We start from the raw sequence: 26,032 nt of genomic DNA, 5'->3' as shown, positions 1-26,032 counted from the left end.
ATATTAGACTGTTGATGTCAGTTACACAATGTCCAGCTTACTTTGCACAAGTGACCGGAAGTGATTATTCTTCAGAGCTTTCACACATTTTATATAAAATAAAGTCCCGGCACTCATAAGGAGACATGGGAATTAGGCCCGCTCTTTCCAAAGGTATTCCTAACTAGTCAACATAGCGAATAGCCCCAAAATAGCTAATCGCAAAAGGAGGTGATATGGCCCCCCGTACTCAAGATTTCCATAACCAAAGTTTGACTGTCAAAACAGAACAGATTATTGCTACCCTATAAATAGGAAGACTGGGTCTCCAGTTATGAGGCCCATGGGGTTCAATGTATTTAATTTGTTACAACTATGATTATATAGCTCCCCCGATGCTGTTTTTATTTGTATACGTCAGGGGCATGGTTGATATTAGGAATATGCTACCTCCATAGCCAACATGAAGTTAATTTTGGTGTTACTTAGTTCTTTTAGTTTTTTTATTTTAGTTTTCCCCCTAATTGTTTTTCTTGTAACTTTTGCTAATTTGTTTCGTACACACTGTCAAATGTGGATATGTGAAGATGTTCCCGGTCCGGGATCATCATATTTAAGACCCAAAACTTACGATATATTCTTAACTTCCACCATATAGACAATGGCTAACCTAAATCATAGCTCTCATGCCAGTAACCACATCAACATATACTCAGTCAATGCAAAAAGCTTGAACATACCATGTAAAAGAACAATAGCATCCAAAGACTTTCATAGATACAAGGCTGACCTGGTATTTTTACAGGAGACCCACTTTCGTAAAGGTAAGGAACCAAACACATTTGCTCGTACATACGGCACCTGCTACTGGGCTTCACACCCTCGCAGCAAAAAACATGGAGTGGGGGTCTTCATTAAGAAAGACATCACCTTTACAGTAATACAGACTGTTAGAGACAGAGATGGGAGATACCTTATCCTTGTAAGACTCCTATATGGTAGACCAGTAACACTGGTTCCAATATACGCCCCCAACATCGCACAACATTCATTTATGAAAAGAATAACTAATCTAGTTTTGGAACATCAATAAGGGACTCTCATTATGGGCGGAAACCTTAACGTGACACTTGACCCTGACCTAAATTGCTCTTCCCAGCGATCCTCCATACCGACCACAAGGACATCAAAAAATAAATCTTACCTCAAAAACATAGTAGCACAAGACGTCTGGAGAACACTGCATCCTTAACTAAGGGACTACACGTTTTATTCATACCCTCACAAAGTGTATACCCGTATAGACTATGTGTTCACAGATGTAGGAGGGCTCTCACTATTTAATTCAGCAAAAATCTCACCAATCACTTGGTCGGATCACGCTTCAGTGCTTTGCACTATGACATGGCCCTCAAAGCTCCTAAAAGAATATATTTGGAGACTAGACGAACAACTACTGGCCGAATCACTAAAGCACTCCTAGAGTATTTTGAACATAATTCCAAACCTGAAACCGCACAACACATACTATGGGAGGCTCACAAGAGCGTCATCAGAGGGGAATTGATAGCTATCATAGCACAAGTAAATAAATCTAAAAGGCAATTAACCATCTCGCTACTTACAAATATACAACACCTAGAATCCCTACACAAAAACTCACCAACTAACAAGGACTTACTTAGCAAGCTCAATCAAGAAAGACAATCATTAGCCACACATCTTAATAAAACACATAAAATGCAGACTCTATACACCCACCAAAAGCACTACGAAGGCAGGAACAAATCGGGCAGATCCCTAGCTAGATCCCTCAAGCAAAAAGCGAACAAAAAATATATCATGCAAATCAAGGACCACAACGGCATCCCTAAGAACTCAACTAAACAAATCTCGCACACTTTCGCATCATTCTTCCAAAAACTGTACAACATCCGAAACTCGAGCACAGACAACCCGAACCACATTGAACATAGAACACAACTGATTGAAGACTATATTAGAAAACTCCACCTACCACACATAACCAAGTCACAAAAAGAACAACTGGAGAACCTCATAACTCTAGGTGAATTAAAATTAGCCCTAAAGAACCTACCCACCGGAAAGGCACCAGGACCTGATGGCTTCAGCCATAAATACTATTCCACTTTTCAGGACATTTTAAACCCATATATGTTGAATTATTTCCACTCCATAGACGAATGTGAGGCCTTTCCCCGTAGTGCATTAGAAGCTCACATAATATTAATACCCAAACCTAACAAACCCCAATGAATCAATACTCCCAAGATCCGAGTTAATCTCAGAAGGGCACGACTGTTTTGCTAATTGGTTTACCTACCAACAAACGATACACTACATTACCACTCACTCAGGTTACGGAAATATGATTAGACCACTAACCAACTTCGAATCCCTCTGCCTTCAAACACCGCCCCTAAGACATACATTATAAAACGTATACAAAATTCTGACACACACGACACCCGGTTATATACCACCATTCCTAGAAAGTTGGGAGAGGGATTTAGGGGTCATCATATTGCCCCAAACAAGTATATTGATGTTTCGAGCCACGATGAGATCCTCAGTCTCCTCCTCTATTATGGAAATCAACTACAAACTACTACACAGATGGCATCTTACGCCAAGAAAGTTGCATCGCCTATTTAGTTCCCAGAGTAATAAATGTTGGCGCTGTGGCCATGTAAATAGAGACACATCCCACATGTGGTGGTGGTGTAATGCCAGCCAGAACTTTTGGAGGGCTGTTATTAACGAGTTAGAGATCATACTAGAAACCCAATTGCCACTTGACCCTTTGATGTGGCTGCTACACAAGCCCTTCCCCACAATTAAATATAAACCTTACTCCCGCCTTTTAAACATTATGATCAATGGAATTAAAACTCTGATAGCACAAAACTGGAGAAGTAGGGACACCCCCACCATATATATGTGGATCCAAAAAGTTACAGATATCCTTGAATTAGAAGAATACTACCACCTCAAATATGACAAAATGGATTCTTACGCAGAGTTCACACATCTCTGGACCTATTATGTTCAACACAAAACTTAAATAAACTATAGTCTTGAACCAACAAATACTGGCCATGGGAGTTTTAAGATAAAAATAAACATGCAGGACATGGGCGCTGGGGGCGCGGGCTGACCGGGACCAAACCACTTCCTCCTTTTTCCCCTTTCCCTCCCATTCCCCCTCATATTCCCCATTCTTAATTTTGTAACCCTCCCTCTCCTCTCTCTATCCCTCCCCCTTGAACCATTCAACTGTTGTAATTTTATTATATACAGGGTGTCCTTTGATATCCTTTACTCAACTGTAGGCACCCTGCCCCCCTTTAACAAGATAAGTACTAATAGGACTTTCAGGCGAACCACACAGATAACAAGTGACCTTGATGGACAATTATTGTCGCCAGGACCAGCTATAGTTGGGGCAGGGGCTGCCGTCACCTTGTTTTGAAGAAGTTCACGGTTCTATTATTGTTTACTATTTTAAAACTACAGCTTATGTTGCCTTGTACACATTGGAGCTGTGTCTCCGCACTTTTGTACTAAATGACTTATATGCAATAAAGCTTTTTTTTTTTTTTTTTAAAAGTTAACAAAGATACAATAACAGAATTGCACAACACAATCATAATGACAAACACATACATACAAACCGAACTCGGATATAGTGATAAATACAGATATATTTGCACATGCATAGACTAAGACAAAGTGATGTATACATCAGCATACACCTAGATAACAATGCAGGTACAGAATCAGTGATACAAAATGATACATGCTTAATTAAAAGGAGTAATACATAACCAACAAATGCATTTTAAAAAGACAGTGCAATTAGCACTTACTCTGAATTTCAAATGAGCAGCAGATTTTTATGGTAAATTTCAAAATGTCCTCCATAACCCTGCCTCCTGTGTCATGTGACAGCCATCATACGTTAATAAACTCATATATGTATACACTGTAAACGCTTGCACATGCTCAGTAGGACCTTATGCCTCAGAAAGTGTGCACATAAAAATAATGTACACAATTTGACAATGGAAGAAAATTGGAAAGGTTTTTTTTTTTTAAATTACATACTCTGTCTAAATAATGTAAGTTTAATTTTGACTTTAGTGTCCCTTTAAACAATACATTGACTGATAGATAGATAGATAGATAGATAGATAATAGATAGATAGATAAAGGTAAATTCAATTCACTACATAGTGATGTTAACATTCACAAGCACACTGTGCACAGCATGCCAGAGAAAAACATGCATTGGTACACAGAGATTAATACAAGCAAACACAGACGGATATGTAGATATGCACGCAATGATAAAACATCAACATATTATGACCATTATTATTATTTACTTGTATAGCACTGCTGAACACATGATCAAGGGTTAAATAGCACATAAAGAAATTAAGCGCAAAAGTTACGGTTCTCTTCATTCTATCATTCTCTTCTGACTCCATTTGTGGTGTTAAATAAAATTTGACTTATTGATTTTTACAACATTGTGTAAGTTATTTTACCTTTGATACATTGTACATAACGTAGACAGATACATACCAACATTGAAAAGCATAAGATAAAGGGAGAGTAAAGTTTAAAAAACAAACAAACAAAAAAAACTTTAATGATTCTAATAGAACATGCAATTTTAAACAACTTTCTAATGTACTTCTATTATCTAATGGCACACAGAGTGTTTTTACTAATTGGCGCCTGGCGATGTATTGTAACAGTGACCATCCTGTTGAGAAATACAGCCTCAGCATACTACTCTAATTTTATGTCCCTTTAATGCATAATTAATCCATTTAATCAATTATATTCCAGTTAAATGTTGCACATTGCAGGCTGCTTTTTTACATATGCATTCTGTGTTTTGGCATATTGTAAATCAAGCTTGCCTTTTTTTCTGCAGCCCATTGTCAGACCCTGCTCTGCAGTCATTTTATTTAAAGTAGAGCCTTTATTGCCAGCTGTGTGTAATATACCTCTTCAGAGCTGTATGTCATGAACCATTATTATCAAAGGTGAGTAATACACCCAGTCAGAGGCTGTATCTCCTATGCCATTATCACAAGTTGTTATACAGACAGTCAGAGGCTGTATCACCTGAACCATTATCACAAGCATTAAAACACCCAGTCAAAGGCAGTATCTCCTGAGCCATAATCACCAGCTGTAGCCTGTAATACACACAGTCAGAGACTGTATCTCATAAGCCAGCCCTTCTTAAACTGTGGGTAACCCTAATGTGGGGTTCGTAGGCCTATGTGTTTTGCTTTGTTTTCCCTTCCAGGCATGTTCCCTCTAAGGTGCGCAGTAGCGCACCTTTCCTCCCAGTGTAGAGCAGGCAGAATGTCAGGCCGAGCAACACCGAAGGGATGGGGAAAGTGAAAGTGAGGTATCGCCAGCAAGAGCAAGAAACAACTTGAGTAGACCGGTGTCAGAGAGCAATAAGAGGAGTTGGGCTGCTGCAAGGAGCCCTGTGCTATGGGCAGTGACCGTTGCTATTACTGTACAAGCTGCGTACTGGATCAGGTATGGTTGCTTGGGTTGCACTTAGTATAGTGATGCGAAAAGGCTGACTGTGATGGCTTGAAGGCACGACTAGGCCTTGCGTGTGCTTCTGACAGGCTTAGTGGGGACTGTAAAGTGACTGAGTGTGGCATTTTATAGTGTCAGCCATGCCTTGACCCTTCTCAGAATCCATTAAGAAGAGGGCATGCAGGTACTTGCTGCAGAGGTACCTGAGTCTAGAGCAGCTCACACTGGACTTGTACCAACGGACTGGCTCCCTCTCAAAGGTTTAAAGAGAGAATCGCTCACCTGGGAATGAACAATAGCACAATAGCTTGTTCTTTGGCTAGTTACCACCCAAGAAGCAGCCTCTTTTTGCTCAACATGTGCCTTTCACAGAGAAGAACTTTCCTGTAGCATATCAGTCTGATCCTGACTTAACAGTACAGTCCAGCCCAGAAATACCAGGCAATCTCTCTCTGAACAAGGGAAACGGCAAAACCCCAGACGTACGTTTCGGCCTTATGTGGGCCTCGTCATTGAGGTGCAGCCATATCCCTCTAGGCACACTGAGCAACGGGTCCACATCTGGAATCCCGCATCACACTTAGGAAGAGTCCCTGAGTCATAATTTGCATAAATTAAAAGAGAGAAGTGCTCAACCTTGGAACGAACAATAGCTTAATAGCTTGTTCTCTGGCTAGTTATCACCCAAGAAGCAGCCTCTTTTTGCTCAATATGTGCCTTTCATAGAGAAGAGCTTTCCTGTAGCATATAAGTCTGATTCTGACTTAACAGTACAGCCCAGCCACAAAATACCAGGCAATCCCTCTCTGAACAAGGGAAAACGTCAAAACCCCAGACTTACGTTTAGGCCTTGTGTGGGCCTCATCAGTGAGGTGCAGCCATATCCTTCTAGGCACTCTGAGCAACGGGCATGCAGGTACCTGCTGCAGAGGTACCTGGGACACTTCTTGCAGGAGAAGCTGAGTCTAGAGCAGCTCACACTGGACTTGTACCAACCGACTGGCTCCCTCTCAAAGGTTTAAAGAGAGAAGCGCTCACCTGGGAACGAACAATAGCTTGTTCTTTGGCTAGTTACCACCCAAGAAGCAGCCTCTTTTTGCTCAATATGTGCCTTTCACAGAGAAGAACTTTCCTGTAGCATATCAGTCTGATCCTGACTTAACAGTACAGTCCAGCCCCGAAATACCAGGCAATCTCTCTCTGAACAAGGGAAACGGCAAAACCCCAGACGTACGTTTCGGCCTTATGTGGGCCTCGTCATTGAGGTGCAGCCATATCCCTCTAGGCACACTGAGCAACGGGTCCACATCTGGAATCCTGCATCACACTTAGGAAGAGTCCCTGAGTCATAATTTGCATAAATTAAAAGAGAGAAGTGCTCAACCTGGGAACGAACAATAGCTTAATAGCTTGTTCTCTGGCTAGTTATCACCCAAGAAGCAGCCTCTTTTTGCTCAATATGTGCCTTTCATAGAGAAGAACTTTCCTGTAGCATATAAGTCTGATTCTGACTTAACAGTACAGCCCAGCCACAAAATACCAGGCAATCCCTCTCTGAACAAGCATAGACTAAGACAAAGTGATGTATACATCAGCAAACCCCAGACTTACGTTTAGGCCTTGTGTGGGCCTCATCAGTGAGGTGCAGCCATATCCTTCTAGGCACTCTGAGCAACGGGCATGCAGGTACCTGCTGCAGAGGTACCTGGGATACTTCTTGCAGGAGAAGCTGAGTCTAGAGCAGCTCACACTGGACTTGTACCAACCGACTGGCTCCCTCTCAAAGGTTTAAAGAGAGAAGCGCTCACCTGGGAACGAACAATAGCACAATAGCTTGTTCTTTGGCTAGTTACCACCCAAGAAGCAGCCTCTTTTTGCTCAACATGTGCCTTTCACAGAGAAAAACTTTCCTGTAGCATATCAGTATGATCCTGACTTAAAAGTACAGTCCAGCCCCAAAATACCAGGCAATCTCTCTCTGAACAAGGGAAACGGCAAAACCCCAGACGTACGTTTCGGCCTTATGTGGGCCTCGTCATTGAGGTGCAGCCATATCCCTCTAGGCACACTGAGCAACGGGTCCAGTGTTTTGATCTGTTCACCATCAACATTGCGTGCAGCAGCAACCACAGCCTCCCAGACACTGTTCAGAGAGGTGTACTGTTTTCCCTCCTTGTAAATCTCACATTTGATGATGGACCACAGGTTCTCAATGGGGTTCAGATCAGGTGAACAAGGAGGCCATGTCATTAGATTTTCTTCTTTTATACCCTTTCTTGCCAGCCACGCTGTGGAGTACTTGGACGCGTGTGATGGAGCATTGTCCTGCATGAAAATCATGTTTTTCTTGAAGGATGCAGACTTCTTCCTGTACCACTGCTTGAAGAAGGTGTCTTCCAGAAACTGGCAGTCGGACTGGGAGTTGAGCTTGACTCCATCCTCAACCCGAAAAGGCCCCACAAGCTCATCTTTGATGATACCAGCCCAAACCAGTACTCCACCTCCACCTTGCTGGCGTCTGAGTCGGACTGGAGCTCTCTGCCCTTTACCAATCCAGCCACGGGCCCATCCATCTGGCCAATCAAGACTCACTCTCATTTCATCAGTCCATAAAACCTTAGAAAAATCAGTCTTGAGATATTTCTTGGCCCAGTCTTGACGTTTCAGCTTGTGTGTCTTGTTCAGTGGTGGTCGTCTTTCAGCCTTTCTTACCTTGGCCATGTCTCTGAGTATTACACACCTTGTGCTTTTGGGCACTCCAGTGATGTTGCAGCTCTGAAATATGACCAAACTGGTGGCAAGTGGCATCTTGGCAGCTGCACGCTTGACTTTTCTCAGTTCATGGGCAGTTATTTTGCGCCTTGGTTTTTCCACACGCTTCTTGCGACCCTGTTGACTATTTTGAATGAAACGCTTGATTGTTCGATGATCATGCTTCAGAAGCTTTGCAATTTTAAGAGTGCTGCATCCCTCTGCAAGATATCTCACTATTTTTTACTTTTCTGAGCCTGTCAAGTCCTTCTTTTGACCCATTTTGCCAAAGGAAAGGAAGTTGCCTAATAATTATGCACACCTGATATAGGGTGTTGATGTCATTAGACCACACCCCTTCTCATTACAGAGATGCACATCACCTAATATGCTTAATTGGTAGTAGGCTTTCGAGCCTATACAGCTTGGAGTAAGACAACATGCATAAAGAGGATGATGTGGTCAAAATACTCATTTGCCTAATAATTCTGCACTCCCTGTACACCCAGTCAGAGGAAGTATCTCCTGAACCATTATTACCAAATTTGAGTAATACACCCAGTCAGAGGCTGTATCTCCTAAGCCATAATCACCAGCTGTAAGGCACACAGTCAGAGGCTGTTTCTCCTAAGCCATAATCACCAGCTGTAATACACGCAGTCAGAGGCTGTATCTCCTGAACCATTTTCACTGATTGAGGCATGTTTCTGGGTTTTTGCTGGTACAGGCCTGAAAGAGAAAGAGACTAAAGTGTTGTGTGTATCCACAGTACAGTTGCAATCGCTCCCCCATAGCAAGAAGCACCCTGGCACATTCTCCCATTGAGAGTAATTTCCTTTGACCTATGATTTGGCATCATCCTACTTGTAACCGCAGAGACTAGGTATGCTTTATTTAAAATAGGCTGACATAAACTATTCATATTTAAATTATGCTTTGTCATGCAAATTGTTAAGTGTACCGGAATTGTATTAAACTTAAAGGGACAGGAAACCCCAAAGTTTTATTACATAATTCGACTAGAACATACAATTTTTTACAACTTTCAAATTTACTATTATTATCAAATTTGCTTTATTCTCTTTTTATCCTTTGCTTAAAGAGACACAAAACCCAATTTGTTTTATTTTATACATGCATGGTGACTACATTTATTCACCAATCAGCAAGTGCTACCCAGGTGTTGAACCAAAGATGGGCCGGCTCCTATGCTTACATTTTTTGCTTTTCAAATAAAGAAAACAAGAGAACAAAGAACAAATATAAAAGGAGTAAATTAGAAAGTTGCTTAAAATTGCATGCTCTATCTGAATCATGAAAGAAAAAATGGGCTTTGTGTCTCTTTAATGAACAGCTTTGCACTACTGGCAATCACTAGTTAGCTTCCACTAGTGTAGGATAAGTACATTTACATTTTCATCCCTCATACAAAGAAAACAAAGCACATTTAAACATAGAAGTGATTTTAAAAGTGTATTAAAATGATATGCTCTGATTCTTGCAAGTTTCATTTCCCTTTAATTCATCACTTCCATGTCCTTTTCAGCACAAACCAGCCACACACACCTTAATGAGCCATTTTAAAAAAAGTGTAATCTGCTTTTTCTCTACCTATTGTACAAAGCAGGTTTGTCTTTTTCTGCAGGAATATATGTGTGCAGCTATATTTACTGCTAATATGTATTGTAACCTCAGCATACCATTTTAACCCTGGACAACGTTTACACAAATCATGGTGCCAAACTTGGAACATATGGAGCAGCTAATAGGTGTTTATGCTCCATGCAAAAGCTAGATTGACTAGCAAGCAAATTTGTTGTGCCTCGGTGCATTAAGAAGGTTCTGATCTTGGAGTTAAAAAAGCTACTCTATAATACCCAGGTATTGCCACAGAGGACATTATTATGTTCCAGAAATGGGTGTCAACAGAAATTTGTCCAGGATGAGGCAAAAAAATAAAATGCCCCAAGCACAGTAATATCAGCAGGTGAGAGATGCTTACTGAACATATGATCTGCTCATCATTTTAAAAATTGTGGCTCATTGGCATCAAAGGAGTGACTAGACTGAGTTCATGCTAGATAAAAGTGCAGGGCTTGACAAATGTGTTCATAATCCAGGATGTGTGTCTATTCCAGGTATTTTGTTCCAGGGGTTGCTTATTAGGAAACTTACGGCTAGATTTAGAGTTTTGTCGGTAAGGACCCGCGTAGCTAACGCCGGCTTTTTTCTGGCCGCACCATAAAAATAACTCTGGTATTGAGAGTCCACATAAAGACTGCGTTAGGCTCCAAAAAAGGAGCGTAGTGCATATTTAACGCAGCTTCAACTCTCGATACCAGAGTTGCTTACGGACGCGGCCAGCCTCAAAAACGTGCTCGTGCACGATTCCCCCATAGGAAACAATGGGGCTGTTTGAGCTGAAAAAAAACCTAACACCTGCAAAAAAGCCGCGTTCAGCTCCTAACGCAGCCCCATTGTTTGCTATGCGTAAACACTTCCTAAGTCTGCACCTAACACCCTAACATGTACCCCGAGTCTAAACACCCCTAACCTTACACTTATTAACCCCTAATCTGCCGCCCCCGCTATCGCTGACCCCTGCATATTATTTTTAACCCCTAATCTGCCGCTCCGTAAACCGCCGCTACTTACATTATCCTTATGTACCCCTAATCTGCTGCCCCTAACACCGCCGACCCCTATATTATATTTATTAACCCCTAATCTGCCTCCCACAACGTCGCCTCCACCTGCCTACACTTATTAAACCCTAATCTGCCGAGCGGACCGCACCGCTACTATAATAAAGTTATTAACCCCTAATCCGCCTCACTAACCCTATAATAAATAGTATTAACCCCTAATCTGCCCTTCATAACATCGCTGACACCTAACTTCAAACATTAACCCCTAATCTGCCGACCGGAGCTCACCGCTATTCTAATAAATGTATTAACCCCTAAAGCTAAGTCTAACCCTAACACTAACACCCCCCTAAATTAAATATAATTTTAATCTAATGAAATAAATTAACTCTTATTAAATAAATTATTCCTATTTAAAGCTAAATACTTATCTGTAAAATAAACCCTAATATAGCTACAATATAAATTATAATTACATTGTAGCTATTTTAGGATTAATATTTATTTTACAGGCAACTTTGTAATTATTTTAACCAGGTACAATAGCTATTAAATAGTTAAGAACTATTTAATAGTTACCTAGTTAAAATAATAACAAAATTACCTGTAAAATAAATCCTAACCTAAGTTACAATTAAACCTAACACTACACTATCAATACATTAATTAAAAACAATATATACAAATTACTACAATGAAATAAACTAACTAAAGTACAAAAAATAAAAAAGAACTAAGTTACAAAAAATAAAAAAATATTTACAAACATAAGAAAAATATTACAACAATTTTAAACTAATTACACCTACTCTAAGCCCCCTAATAAAATAACAAAGCCCCCCAAAATAAAAAATGCCCTACCCTATTCTAAATTACTAAAGTTCAAAGCTCTTTTACCTTACCAGCCCTGAACAGGGCCCTTTGCGGGACATGCCCCAAGAAGTTCAGCTCTTTTGCCTGTAAAAAAAAACCATACAATACCCCCCCCCCCAACATTACAATCCACCACCCACATACCCCTAATCTAACCCAAACACCCCTTAAATAAACCTAACACTAAGCCCCTGAAGATCTTCCTACCTTGTCTTCACCATACCAGGTTCACCGATCGGTCCAGAAGAGCTCCTCCGATGTCCTGATCCAAGCCCAAGCGGGGGGCTGAAGATGTCCATGATCCGGTAGAAGTCTTCATCCAAGCGGGGCAGAAGAGGTCTTCCATCCGATTGAAGTCTTCATCCAAGCGGGGCAGAAGAGGTCTTCCATCTGATTGAAGTCTTCATCCAGGCGGCATCTTTTATCGACATCCATCTGGAGCGGAGCGGCAGCATCCTGAAGACCTCCGACGCGGAACATCCATCCTGGCTGACGACTGAACGACGAATGACAGTTCCTTTAAATGACGTCATCCAAGATGGCGTCCCTCGAATTCCGATTGGCTGATAGGATTCTATCAGCCAATCGGAATTAAGGTAGGAATATTCTGATTGGCTGATGGAATCAGCCAATCAGAATCAAGTTCAATCCGATTGGCTGATCCGATCAGCCAATCAGATTGAGCTTGCATTCTATTGGCTGATCGGAACAGCCAATAGAATGCGAGCTCAATCTGATTGGATCCTATCAGCCAATCGGAATTCGAGGGACGCCATCTTGGATGACGTCATTTAAAGGAACCGTCATTCGTCGTTCAGTCGTCGGCCAGGATGGATGTTCCGCGTCGGAGGTCTTCAGGATGCTGCCGCTCCGCTCCAGATGGATGTCGATAGAAGATGCCGCCTGGATGAAGACTTCAATCGGATGGAAGACCTCTTCTGCCCCGCTTGGATGAAGACTTCAATCAGATGGAAGACCTCTTCTGCCCCGCTTGGATGAAGACTTCTACCGGATCATGGACATCTTCAGCCCCCCGCTTGGGCTTGGATCAGGACATCGGAGGAGCTCTTCTGGACCGATCGGTGAACCTGGTATGGTGAAGACAAGGTAGGAAGATCTTCAGGGGCTTAGTGTTAGGTTTATTTAAGGGGGGGTTTGGGTTAGATTAGGGGTATGTGGGGGGGGGTATTGTATGTTTTTTTTTACAGGCAAAAGAGCTGAACTTCTTGGGACATGCCCCGCAAAGGGCCCTGTTCAGGGCTGGTAAGGTAAAAGAGCTTTGAACTTTAGTAATTTAGAATAGGGTAGGGCATTTTTTATTTTGGGGGGCTTTGTTATTTTATTAGGGGGCTTAGAGTAGGTGTAATTAGTTTAAAATTGTTGTAATATTTTTCTTATGTTTGTAAATATTTTTTTATTTTTTGTAACTTAGTTCTTTTTTATTTTTTGTACTTTAGTTTATTTCATTGTAGTTATTTGTAGATATTGTATTTAATTAATGTATTGATAGTGTAGTGTTAGGTTTAATTGTAGGTAATTGTAGGTATTTTATTTAATTAATTTAATGATAGTATAGTGTTAGGTTTAATTGTAACTTAGGTTAGGATTTATTTTACAGGTAATTTTGTAATTATTTTAACTAGGTAACTATTAAATAGTTCTTAACTATTTAATAGCTATTGTACCTGGTTAAAATAATTACAAAGTTGCCTGTAAAATAAATATTAATCCTAAAATAGCTACAATGTAATTATAATTTATATTGTAGCTATATTAGGGTTTATTTTACAGGTAAGTATTTAGCTTTAAATAGGAATAATTTATTTAATAAGAGTTAATTAATTTCGTTAGATTAAAATTATATTTAATTTAGGGGGGTGTTAGTGTTAGGGTTAGACTTAGCTTTAGGGGTTAATACATTTATTAGAATAGAGGTGAGCTCCGGTCGGCAGATTAGGGGTTAATAATTGAAGTTAGGTGTCGTCGATGTTAGGGAGGGCAGATTAGGGGTTAATACTATTTATTATAGGGTTAGTGAGGCGGATTAGGGGTTAATAACTTTATTATAGTAGCGGTGCGGTCCGCTCGGCAGATTAGGGGTTAATAAGTGTAGGTAGGTAGCGGCGACGTTGTGGGGGGCAGATTAGGGGTTAATAAATATAATATAGGGGTCGGCGGTGTTAGGGGCAGCAGATTAGGGCTACATAAGGATAATTTAAGTAGCGGCGCTTTGCGGTCGGCAGATTAGGGGTTAATTATTGTAAGTAGTTTGCGGCGACGTTGTGGGGGGCAGATTAGGGGTTAATAAATATAATACAGGGGTCGGCGGTGTTAGGGGCAGCAGATTAGGGGTACATAGCTATAATGTAGGTGGCGGCGCTTTGCGGTCGGCAGATTAGGGGTTAATTATTGTAGGTAGCTGGCGGCGACGTTGTGGGGGGCAGATTACGGGTTAATAAATATAATACAGGGGTCGGCGGTGTTAGGGGCAGCAGATTAGGGGTACATAAGTATAACGTAGGTGGCGGTCGGCAGATTAGGGGTTAAAAAAATTTAATCGAGTGGCGGCGATATGGTGGGACCTCGGTTTAGGGGTACATAGGTAGTTTATGGGTGTTAGTGTACTTTAGAGTACAGTAGTTAGGAGCTTTATAAACCGGCGTTAGCCCAGAAAGCTCTTAACTACTGACTTTTTTCTGCGGCTGGAGTTTTGTCGTTAGATTTCTAACGCTCACTTCAGCCACGACTCTAAATACCGGAGTTAGAAAAATCCCATTGAAAAGATAGGATACGCAATTGACGTAAGGGGATCTGCGGTATGGAAAAGTCGCGGCTGAAAAGTGAGCGTTAGACCCTTTTTTGAGTGACTCCAAATACCGGAGTTAGCCTAAAACCAGCGTTAGGAGCCTCTAACGCTGGTTTTCACGGCTAACGCCAAACTCCAAATCTAGGCCTTAATATATAGTACCAGGCTGCCACACACCTATATACACATCATGCTAGACATAGATGTGACATCAATCTGCTATTGGCACAGAGGCCAACTAAGCCTGTGCTTATCTTTTGTACAAGACTACAATACCTACATGGTTACTGTTACTTTCACCTCCACCTTTCTTAAAGAGATAGAGAATACAATTTTAAACAACATTCCAATTTGTTTTTAGTATCTAATTTGCTTCATTCTTTAGGTATACTTTGTTGAAGAAATAGCAATGCATATGGGTGAGCCAATAGCATTAGGAATCTATGTGCAGCCACCAATAAGCAGCTACTGGGTATATTTAGATACACTTTTCAACAAAGGATATCAAGAGAATGAAGCAAATTATATAATAGAAGTATAATGGAAATTTGTTTAAAATTGCATGCTCTATATGAATCACAAAATAAAACATTTAAGTTTAATGTCCCTTTAAAATACAGTCACAGAAGACATACTGTGTACATGTTTAAGAGTGCCCCCCCCCCCATTCCAGCTTTGTACTGTTGTAGCTTTGGGTCGTCTACAAGCTATTTGTGCTCCTCTTGTTTTTCTCTTCCATTGGGTGAAAGGGTTTAAAGAAATTATAACATACATTACATACCACCCAAAATAAGAGAGGTGATTATTTTGAGTGGCTCAGACCTAGTACGCATTATGTCATTGGAAAGAATAAGCTTAAAATATTATCTTACATAGACAATTTACACCCTCTCCCATAATATACACATTTGTACATAAAGAAAAAAATCAATAGCCCGGAAAATAACAATTGTCACTCTCCTTAGCAACAAGAGATATCCCTCTTCCCTCCACCCCTATTTATTTCATCTCTCTGATCCTAAGTAGCATGCCCTATTAGAAACATCCATTGACCCTCACCCTTGACATTCAAGTTACTGAATGAAGAGTCAGGGGTGGATAGCTGTCTGAGTAGGTTTCTGAACCACTAATTCTTACAAGAGGAGCTTTAGAAGTCCTGGACACACCCACTGTCCCTCCCCACATTTTTCCTCTCCTTTTTTTTGTAATTATTTGCATTTCTGGGTTGGAAGCTGAAAACGCGGAAGAGAAAGAACAGCAGCAGCACAGAGGGAGAACTACTGAGCTGTATTGCTCAGTTTGTTCCTTTCTGTAGCTATCATCAACTTCCCTATTTATTTATATCGGCGCCCCCGTACAAGCTCAAAATGGAACTGTAATTTTTGTTTTTAAATTATTTTATTTAAGAAAAAAACCAGAAATCATGTTTGGAATAAAACCTCCACTTTACTACTTGCCAGGTAAGGAAGTGACTTTTTCACTTTTTTTTTTCCTTTTGTTTTTATAAAGTGATGAGTATTTAATAAAAAACAGTGGTAAATAACTGGCAGATTATAAATGTTTATTGTATTGGTTGTTTCGAAGTAGTTATCGTGATTCTTGCAAGGTTTTAAGATGTATAGATTGTATAGCAGCCATCAATAACCCATGCATGTGATACAAACCGGGTGCAGTATATGATGATATCTGGCTTTAAACCCTTGCTGTTGTATGTCCTTTGTCTGCTGCTAAGTGCTGATCCTTGTAGTATTTAACAGCAAAAGGCAGAAGCACTTAAGTGAAGCAAGGTGGATTAGCGAAGGCAAGGGGTGTGAGGTGACTTTTTTTTTCCCCTGGCAAATGTCTAATATAGTTTTCATGGCTGAGCAGACTCCACTCAGGGAATGAGGCAGGAGGTTGCTGGATGTCAGTGTCTTGTATTATTTATTACATGGATTTCTCTCCTCACCTCCCTTGCTGCACAGAGGTTCTGAGAGTGCTGCAGCGGGAGGTGTTTGATAGTTGGGGTTTTTGACATGGGTTTAACCCTTTGGCATTTGCTAGCGCTTGTTTGTTGTATTTGCGACGTAAGGCTGCGGGTGAAGCAACACAGTTTGCCTCTTGACGCTAGAGGAGAACTAAACTCTTAGAAATTGTCAGTTTAATGTAGTCTCTTTTTTTTTGTCAAATCTGTGGGTTATATATAATTTGACTAGCCACGGACATTTATACCGTGTATTATCTCCTTTATTCCATCTTAAATACGTTTGAATGAATAAAGGAAAATCCTTGGTAACCATTTGGAAGCATTTGCTCATTTTGCTTTGTTTATTAATATCTGTATCATCTACAGTTATAGACCTATATGCCCACGGAGAGAAATTAGTTTCCTTGTATGCCCTTCCTCTTTTTTTTTTTTGTTTTGTCCTTGAAAAGCATACTGGAGTTTTCTGTTGTATACATCTTGTCTTTTATTGCATGCACTATATTCTGATACTAACAACTCACACCTGAAAGAGTAATAAATGTGTAGGACAAGCGTACTTTATTGCAAGAACTTTGTGGGTGATGTTATATTGCATATTAGTGTTGTGTTTATAGGGTAATCTTGTGGGTTGTCTCTGAGCATTGAAGTGCGGCATGCTCCCTTAGGAGTGACAGCAAGGAAGTGGTTAACCTTTTTTAACCACTTTGCTGCAAGTGATGCAGACTAATCATGTAATGCATTTATAGCCCTTGGCTACTAAGGAGTTAATAGTTTTTGTGTAATGCAATACTTAAACCTTGACATGTGGAAATGGAAGGGTTAAAGGTTGCTGCATTTAATCCCTGTGTCAGATCTTTATCTTCTCTCAGGTTACTTTACTCCCCTTTGCCCCAGACAGATCTTGAGTCTTCACTATCACAGACAACCTAAAATTTTCTTTGTGATAATAACCTCATGGTAAAAATCAACTGCTTAGCAAAGCAAAATATCCCAAGTATCACTTAATATTTTGAGGTTTATCAGTAGAGATACTTAGTAACAAGTAAATAAATACAGTTTGCCCTGAGCTGCCCCAGAATCTGCAGCCTCTTCTTAATTTAGAATTTGCCTCTGTTGCTAGTTCAGTTGAAATTAGTTATGCAACATTTTAACCATTTAGTAGCTAGTAAAAGAGTAGACGGATCATAGTCTCTCCCACCCATGAAATGGTTACCGCATGGTGCATTTAACACTTTTCTAAAGCTATATACTGTACTTTTGAAAAAAGGAAAATATATGTATTTATGTATAATTATGCTCAAATAGCAGTTTCGCTTTGTGGTTTTTTTTTTTGCTTTGGCTTCTTGTTCCGGAAATATCAGTTACACAGACTGAGGAGCAGTTAGCTGTAGATAGATCCCCCTTCCTCATCATGTTTTTGCATTCATTCTGCTTTGTGTTTTTTTTTTTTTTTTTTTTTTAAACACCACTTAATTAGCTGGATAAAATGATAGACTATTGTTGCTTGGTTAAAGTAGTTATTCAAAAGCTAATCTATTGTATCTGTTTGTTTTACCTGATTTAAATGTCATGTATACAAATGAATAGATTAAAACCGTTTCTTCATTTTTAATATACCAGTATGTTATGCATAATAGATGCCATATTGATTGCAATTGACAAGACCAAGATCACAGGGAACACGCACAAATTCTCAGTGGGCTCTCTCACTTCAAAGATCAGCTCTTCTCATCTCCAGGCCTCAAGAGCCAGGTGTTAAGGTGGGTCGGCTTGAACAGAGAGATGCAGTCAGTGTCTCCGTCATTTTCAATATTCAGCCTGTTATTTCAATTTAATGATGCTTCTATGTGTTGTTCATAAAATGCAAAGATGGTGCACACAACCTAACCAGGGTGCCCATGGCTAAATACAGACGGACTCCATTCTGCTCTTAATCTGGCCCTTGAGGTCTGGACTCAAACACTATGTTAGCTGATTTAGTGTTTTTGTTTGTTTGTTTGTTTTTAAAGACTGATTTCTAGTTTTACATTACAAGATAATACTCACAGAGACCTGTACAAGTGTCATCTGTTTGCACAAACATTCTCTCTACCTCCCTCCCTCTGTGGACCAGAACTGCACTATTAGCTACATTCAAACACTTTAGTCTTCTTTCATAAATTGGTTTAATGTATGAATTTATGGTATTTGTGCCATTCAGTGTGTGCCCCATTATTTTTTTAAAAAAAAATCCTGTTACACTGGCTTGACCCCAATTTTGTATATGTGTGTGGACTGTGTATATATGTGCAGTGTGTATGTGTATATGTATATGTGTATATATATATATATATATATATATATATATATATATATATATATATATATATATATATATATATATATTCTCTATCTCAGATTTTACCAAAAGTACATGTGATTGCGGTGAAGATTTCATCTACAAACTAACCAGTTTCATCATGTATATGGCTAGAAAAGCACACTATATATGACATGCTATATACGATTTATGTCTTGCTCTTGGCTACCTCCTCTATCTGAAAATAACAGATTGTTGTTGACGATGGCAGTATAGTATGTTAGGTTGCCAACTGGACAGTTTTTAATTGGCCTAGTCTTTTTTTCCACTAATAGGTGCCTTTGTCTGTAATCCTGGGCCTACTTTGCGATGGATATCTTGTTGTATACAATAAACCTTAGTATGGTGTCAAAATAAGTGAATACTAGGAATGACAAAAATATGTTTACTATGACATAATTTGTACATTCAACAACCTTAAAAAAAAAGTCTATTATAATATACAAATTACCAAGCTTTTTAATTTGTGTTTAGTGGCGGATAATTAAAAAAACAAAAAAAAAATCATAACTTGTTGCTTAGCTTTTATATATATATAAAAAAAAAAACCTAAAAATACACTGGATTTAAAAAATATATTCTTGTAAAATAATGTATTATATATTAACTATATATAGTTAAAAAAATAATATATATATATATATATATATATATATATATATATATATATATATCTTTATAGACAAATATAGATTTTTATTGGTTTATAGGTCTTTTAGTTATATTATATTATATTTAAAAGGTTTATTTGTAGATACAGTGTATGTGTTATGATAAATCATTTGGACCCCTCCAGTTTTCTATTGTATGAATGAATGTTTAGCCTTTAAATGAACTAAAGAACCACCTCAAATAATGTGTGTAACACTGATTGTGTAACAGGACAGTTTTGGAATGTTGTGAAGTTACGGGATTCTTAATGATGTGTTAACATCTGGGTTTGAGAAATATTGAGATCCATGGGCCCTGGCTTAATTTTTGTGGGATATTGGCATCTGTCTAGAAAATATACTTAGCTGTTTGTCTGCTGGCTCACATCCTATAATGGTTAGTATGTGTTTATCTCACCAGATAAGCACAGCTTTATGTTCTATGAAGTCACACAGGAAGAGAGGAGAAACCAATCTAATAAATAAATATTTGTAATTTTATATGCAACTAATAAATAGTATTTTTATGACTAGGAGGGTGTAGCATCACTATGTTTCTACCTTATAGCAGAACGTTGTGCTCACACTTAGCACACAATATAATGTTACACAAATGTATATTGTCTAGGTAAGGAACATTTCTGCAAATATATGTTCCCATAATCCATCTTTTAGATTCCTATATGAAATCAACCAGTTGTAACCCCTGATCTCCTCCTATGTGTAAATAAACTTTTGCCAGCACCTATGAAATGCTTAGCAGAGCATGTTGTAACAGAAATGGCTCTAATGGGCTTTGGAAACCCTTTTACTGGTGAGATGTGGTTGCAAAAGCTTTATCTTTTAATAAGTCTGTAAGACCTGCAGAAAGGGTTAAAGAGTGCTCCATGGTTATGGCACCTCCAGAAACTGTGAGTCCGCCCCTTCCTGTCATTGACTAATCAGGGTGATGGAACTGTGCAGCAACACTTTTTCTTTTTATGTTGTCAAACAAGTCAAGCTGCTGCAGCACCCTTTCCATGCCATGTCATTGCCAAAGGGATCTTCACAGCATATGTGCAGTAAGCAGGGACTTCAGTAGTGTTTGCAGCCTTTATTAAAGGGACAGTCTACTCCAGAATTATTATTTTTTTTTAAAAAAAGATGGATAATACTTTAATTACCCATTCCCCAGTTTTGCACAACCAACACGCTTATATTAATTAATATACTTTTTTCCTCTGTGATTACCTTGTATCTAAGCCACTTCAGACTGCTCCCTTATCTCAGTTCTTTTGACAGACTTGCATTTTAGCCAATCAGTGCTGAACTAATGCCCTCTAGCTGTAAAAAAAAAAAAAACTGTCAAAATCCCCTGAGATAAGAGGCGGCCTTCAAAAGCTTAGAAATTAGCATATGGCCCTATCTAGGTTTAGCTTTCAACAAAGAAACCAAGTGAACAAAGCATTTGATGATTAAAAGTGAATTGGAAAGTTGACATGAAATTTCATGTCATATCTGAATTATTAAAGTTGATTTGACTGGCCCTTTAAGGAAAAATCTCAGCTGCTAAAAAGAAGATTGCAACTTGCAGCTGACTAAGGGGCCTGTGACTTTGCTGTTGAATGTTTCTGTGAGAAATCTTGTACACCCCAGTGATGGGCTGTGTTTCATAGTAGTGGTGTTTTTACTTCTGTGTGAATCATCATCTTATCTTCCCATGATAAAGCTTAGGGATTTATTACTCCTCTGCATTGTGAATTATGCCCTTTCTCTGAGCTGCTGTTCACTACCTAAAATGGTAAGCAGTGCTTGTGAGTCTCCAGAGGGCTGTCAGTAGGTCAGTGAGCTGTCCCCTATTATGGAGTTTGTGTGCCATTTGTGTTTGAGTGGTCTCAGGTTTATGTGCCTGTAATACAGATCTAATCTAGGCATTTAGTCTCAGTTTAAACCCTGTGCTGCTTTACCGGTCAGAGATATTGTTGCTGAATGAGTAGCTTTACTCATGTTCTATTACAAGTTTGTTTCTAACTAAGAGTTAATGGTATTTTTATATCTCTCTAAAGAGTTAATCTAGATCAGCTTCTGCTAGTTTTCCTAAAGGTTTGTGTCATTCCCCTCCCACTCGCAGGGTCAGAGAATGAACTTCTCCCTTCCAGTAGCTACATTAAACCAATGGTGACCAAGCTCTGCTGTACCAGTAACACAGCTATAGTGACTTTACATTACGCTGAGTCTGTTTGCTGAGTGATGCTAGAGAAGACAACTCTTCCAGTTGTGAAGTTAAAGGGATATTAAACAGTGCTCCTTTGTTGAAAGCAAGAATGTAAGTTTAGATGCCGGCCCATTTTTGGTGAACAACCTTGGTTGTTCTTGCTGATTGGTGGATACATTCACCCACCAATATAAGTGCTGTCCAGGGTCTGAACCAAAAATTGTCTGGCTCCTAAGCTTAGATGTCTTTTTCAAATAAAGATAGCAAGGGAAAGAAGAAAATTGATAATAGGAGTAAATTAGATAGTTGCTTAAAATTGCATGCTCTATTTGAATCAGGAAAGAAAAAAATTTGGGTTCAGTGTCACTTTTAACCAAGTTTTAAGCTTAAGGAAATCTGACTCCCTGTTATCTGGTCCATTGTTTCTCAACCGCGGCCCTCAAGTACCCCCAACTGACTAGGTTTTCATTATAGCTGAACCCGTGCAAAGGTGAACTAATCAGCTTATAGTGAGAGCAGGTTAGTTACCATGGTGTTACTGATCAGCTGATTACTTCACCTGTGCACTGGTTCAGCTATAATAAAAACCTGGCCTCGGCTACTTGAGGACCGTGGTTGAGAAACACTGATTTATTCTATTCACTTTATAGTAAACCAGCCCTAGAAGTTTTATGACATTAGGTTAAGATAAACCTTCCTGCAGAGACCTCCTTCTAATTGTAGGGCTGTGACAGGAAGTAATGAACACCACACAAATGTAGTGTAAAGAAAAGGTAAAAATCTATATAAATAGATGAATAATACATATTGCAATGAGTTCTATTAAAGGAACAGTCTACACCAGAATTGTTATTGTTTAAAAGATAGATAATCTCTTTATTACCCATTCCCCAGTTTTACATAACCAACACGGTTATAATACACTTTTTACCGCTATGATTACCTTGTATCTAAGCCTTTGCAGACTGCCCTCTTATTTCAGTTCTTTTGATAGATTCACATTTAGCCAATCAGTGCCCTCTCATTTGTAACTTCATGGGCGTGGTCACAATGTATGGCACACATGAACTAACACCCTGTAGCTGTGAAAAACTGCCAAAGGCATTGAAATAAGTGGCGGCCTTCAAGGGCTTAGAAATTAGCATAGCCTTCCTAGGTTTAGCTTTCAACAAATAATACCAAGAGAACAAAGCAAATTTGATGATAAAAGTGAATTAGAAAGTTGTTTAAAATTGCATTCCCTATCTGAATCATGAAAGTTTTTAATTTTGACTAGACTGTCCCTTTAAGTATAAGCAACTGTTTAGTGATTATTTTATTTTTTTAATTATTATTACAACTATGAAACAGACTGTTTAACATCCCTTTTTAAAGGGACATGAAAGCCATAATTTAGATACAGCTTTAAACACATTTCCAATGTACTTCTATTAAATATGCTTAGTTGTTTTGATATCCTTTGCTGAAGGAGCAGAAGATTAAATTGATATTGAAACTAACAGGAAGTATGTTTGTGCATATCTTATCCCTACGGACAGAGTGCTTGCTGGCTGATAAGGACCGCTCTCAAAACCCCATTAATAGAATACATATTTTATTTTGTTTGTTATATTTAAAAGGACATGAAACCCATTTTTTTTCTCGTGATTTAGAAAGAACGTTTAATTTTAAACAACTTTCTAATTTACTTCTATTATCTATTTTGCTTCATTCTCTTAATAGCCTTTGCTGAAAAGCATATCTAGATAGGCTTAGTAGCTACTGATTGGTAGCTGCACATAGATGCCTCGTGTGATTTGCTCACTCATGTGCATTGCTTTTTCTTCAGCAAATAATATCTAAAAATGAAGCAAATTAGATAATAGAACTAAATTGGAAAGTTGTTTAAAATTGTATTCTCGATCTGAATCGTGAAAGAAAAATTTAGGGTTTTAGAGTCCCTTTAAAATAAATGTTAAAAAGTAATACAACAAAGAGAATTACTTTGACTTTCCGTGAATATTTTTTATAATTACAATCAGTAGTAAAATTTACCACGTGAATGGAATATAACCTGTTTTTGGAGTGTTTATGTTTTCAGCTAGATAAATTGGGTCTAACATACCTCCCATCTTCCAAATCTAATGTTTTTAACTTATCCTGAGGCCAGTTAGAGACCGGTATAAACAAGCTCCTGCACTGATCAACCAAGAGCTTTGTAGAATGATGAGTCCTGGTTCTCTGATACTGGGGGGTTCAGTGTTTCCTGTAGTGGGGACATTAAACTACAGGAAAATCCATTAACATAAATAACAAGCCATTGACATAAATAACGAGAGTCCACTGCAATATTTTTTTTTTTTTTTCAGTTTTTTTTTTTTTTCTTTCTATGCATAACTTTAAATATTGCATTTAATTTTTCTTTAACCATGTAGCAACTATACGATTTCTTTGTGTTGTTTTCTTAGTGCAGGAATTTAAACTTTCAACATCAGCTACACAAGTATGGTAATTTGTTATACCCAGGTCAAAACTTTCCAGGTGGTATAAAGAAACTATCCTCCCTATAGTACCAGCAGCAGTTGCCCAGGACTGGCTTTTGTTTTACAGCTCTGTTTTCTGTGAAGTGAAGCTGCTTCTGGAAAAACACTGAAAAGAGCAAAGGGAGCCAATAATGAGGGGCTGTGATCTGCCCCCCCCCCCCCCCCCCCCACACACACACACACAGGTCTTTATTCCACACCAACTACCTAAGGTTTGATTTCCCCTTTTCAATAGATAGAATGGGCCGCCTGCTGCATAGATTGCACCTCATTCTCTATCATTTTGTGGCATTTGGAAAGCAGGATCAGTGAGAGGGAGTGGAGTCAAGCTTGATGTTTGTGGTTCTTCTGATGTGTTATTTGAAGGACCCTAGTTGGGAACCTGTGATAAAAAGCCCTTGGAACGTAACAACCTCCCCATGTGTCTGGGTGCATTATGATGTCCTGTATTCCTTATGGAAAATGCTGAGAAGCCATTACTTCTAGAGAGGCCATTCCACTCCCATTCTGCAAATGACTCCTTGTTTCCTGTCATTATAAATGGTTTTATATATTTTTTGCTTTCAGTATATTTTTTAAAAATGCGTGAAGAGAATTATGGACAGGAATAGATGACGGTAGGTATCCTTTGAAGATAAATATAATTTCCATCTGTCTTGGTTGCTCTGTTTTCTTAAAAATGTTTAGTTTATTTATATAGAAGCTGACATCAGATTAAAAGCAATTAGTGAATTGTATGATTAGGGCCAGATTTACAGCATCAGCACCCCTAGGCACAGAGCAGTTAGTGTCTCTTTGGATTTTCAACCCTTTTGTGCCTGGGCTTGACACCACTAATGTACACTTTTTTTGACCATCCAGTAAGGTGCCCTTAGCCCACTGCCTGTGTTGGCTATTGGGAAGTCCTGTCCTGCATATGATTCAATCATTTAACCTTTACTTTTGGATACACTTAGTGTGAAAGGAGCATATATAAAACACATTGTGGGGTGCTACACTTAAGTAACGTGAGCCTTTAGGTTAAGCGTAATGCATATATAAATACATTTTCTGACTTCCCTAGCCATTTTAAACCCATGCACGGTGAATCCATAATCCTTTCTCATAGTTTGCCTCTTGATTCAAGAATAAAAAGAATTTGTGTGCAGTGACAATTTCAAGGCTAAAGCCATGTTTTGTTTTCTCAAGTATTTGGCAAACAAAGAACACTAAGTCATTGGTTTCAAATAGGCTTTTAAGGGCTGGTATATGGGGTTATCAGTAAACTATGCATGTGTTTGCTCTAGAATATATATGTAGTCCAGTGTCATACAGTAGCATATGGGTCAGGATAATTATGTAACAATTTCTCATTCGAATTCTGGATATAATAATTATATAGAGAGAGGGAAGAGGAGAAATGGGAAGGGAAAGGAATAGAGAATGGATAGAGGGGAAAGGGGAGAAAGTGAGGGAAAGAGGGGATAAGAGACTGGGGTGAGGGGGAAGTAGAGAGAAATGCAGAGGTACTTGTGTCTTTATAAATGACCTAAACAGAGAATGGCTGTCTTATAAGATTTTGTGGTCTCCCCAGGTTGTATGAGCAGTGACCCTCTTCACTGACTGTCAGAGAAGCCTACACCATACTACAGGTTTATACATTCTACTTTATGTAGAAAATAATGTGATGATGTTTTTTTATCACAA

General features: G+C 39.0%; 1 protein-coding gene across 4 annotated transcripts in view; it reads left to right on the top strand.

The window, feature by feature from the left end:
- GSE1 (Gse1 coiled-coil protein) overlaps nt 1-26,032 on the top strand; it is a 1,047,037-nt gene that overhangs the window by 814,716 nt on the left and 206,289 nt on the right. For 2 of the 4 annotated variants that reach the window (XM_053701043.1, XM_053701015.1), the window contains exon 1: nt 15,913-16,115. The exons of the other annotated variants lie outside the window; for them this stretch is intronic. In XM_053701043.1, coding sequence (XP_053557018.1) covers nt 16,079-16,115 — 37 coding nt within the window. In that variant the 5' untranslated portion in view covers nt 15,913-16,078. Of the gene's footprint in view, nt 1-15,912; nt 16,116-26,032 lie in introns of those variants that run through there. 4 annotated transcript variants of the gene reach the window in all.

The sequence above is a fragment of the Bombina bombina genome, chromosome 1, assembly GCF_027579735.1.
Source record: "Bombina bombina isolate aBomBom1 chromosome 1, aBomBom1.pri, whole genome shotgun sequence".
In the NCBI taxonomy this organism is placed as follows: domain Eukaryota; kingdom Metazoa; phylum Chordata; class Amphibia; order Anura; family Bombinatoridae; genus Bombina; species Bombina bombina.
This window is presented reverse-complemented; position numbering and strand designations above follow the sequence as displayed.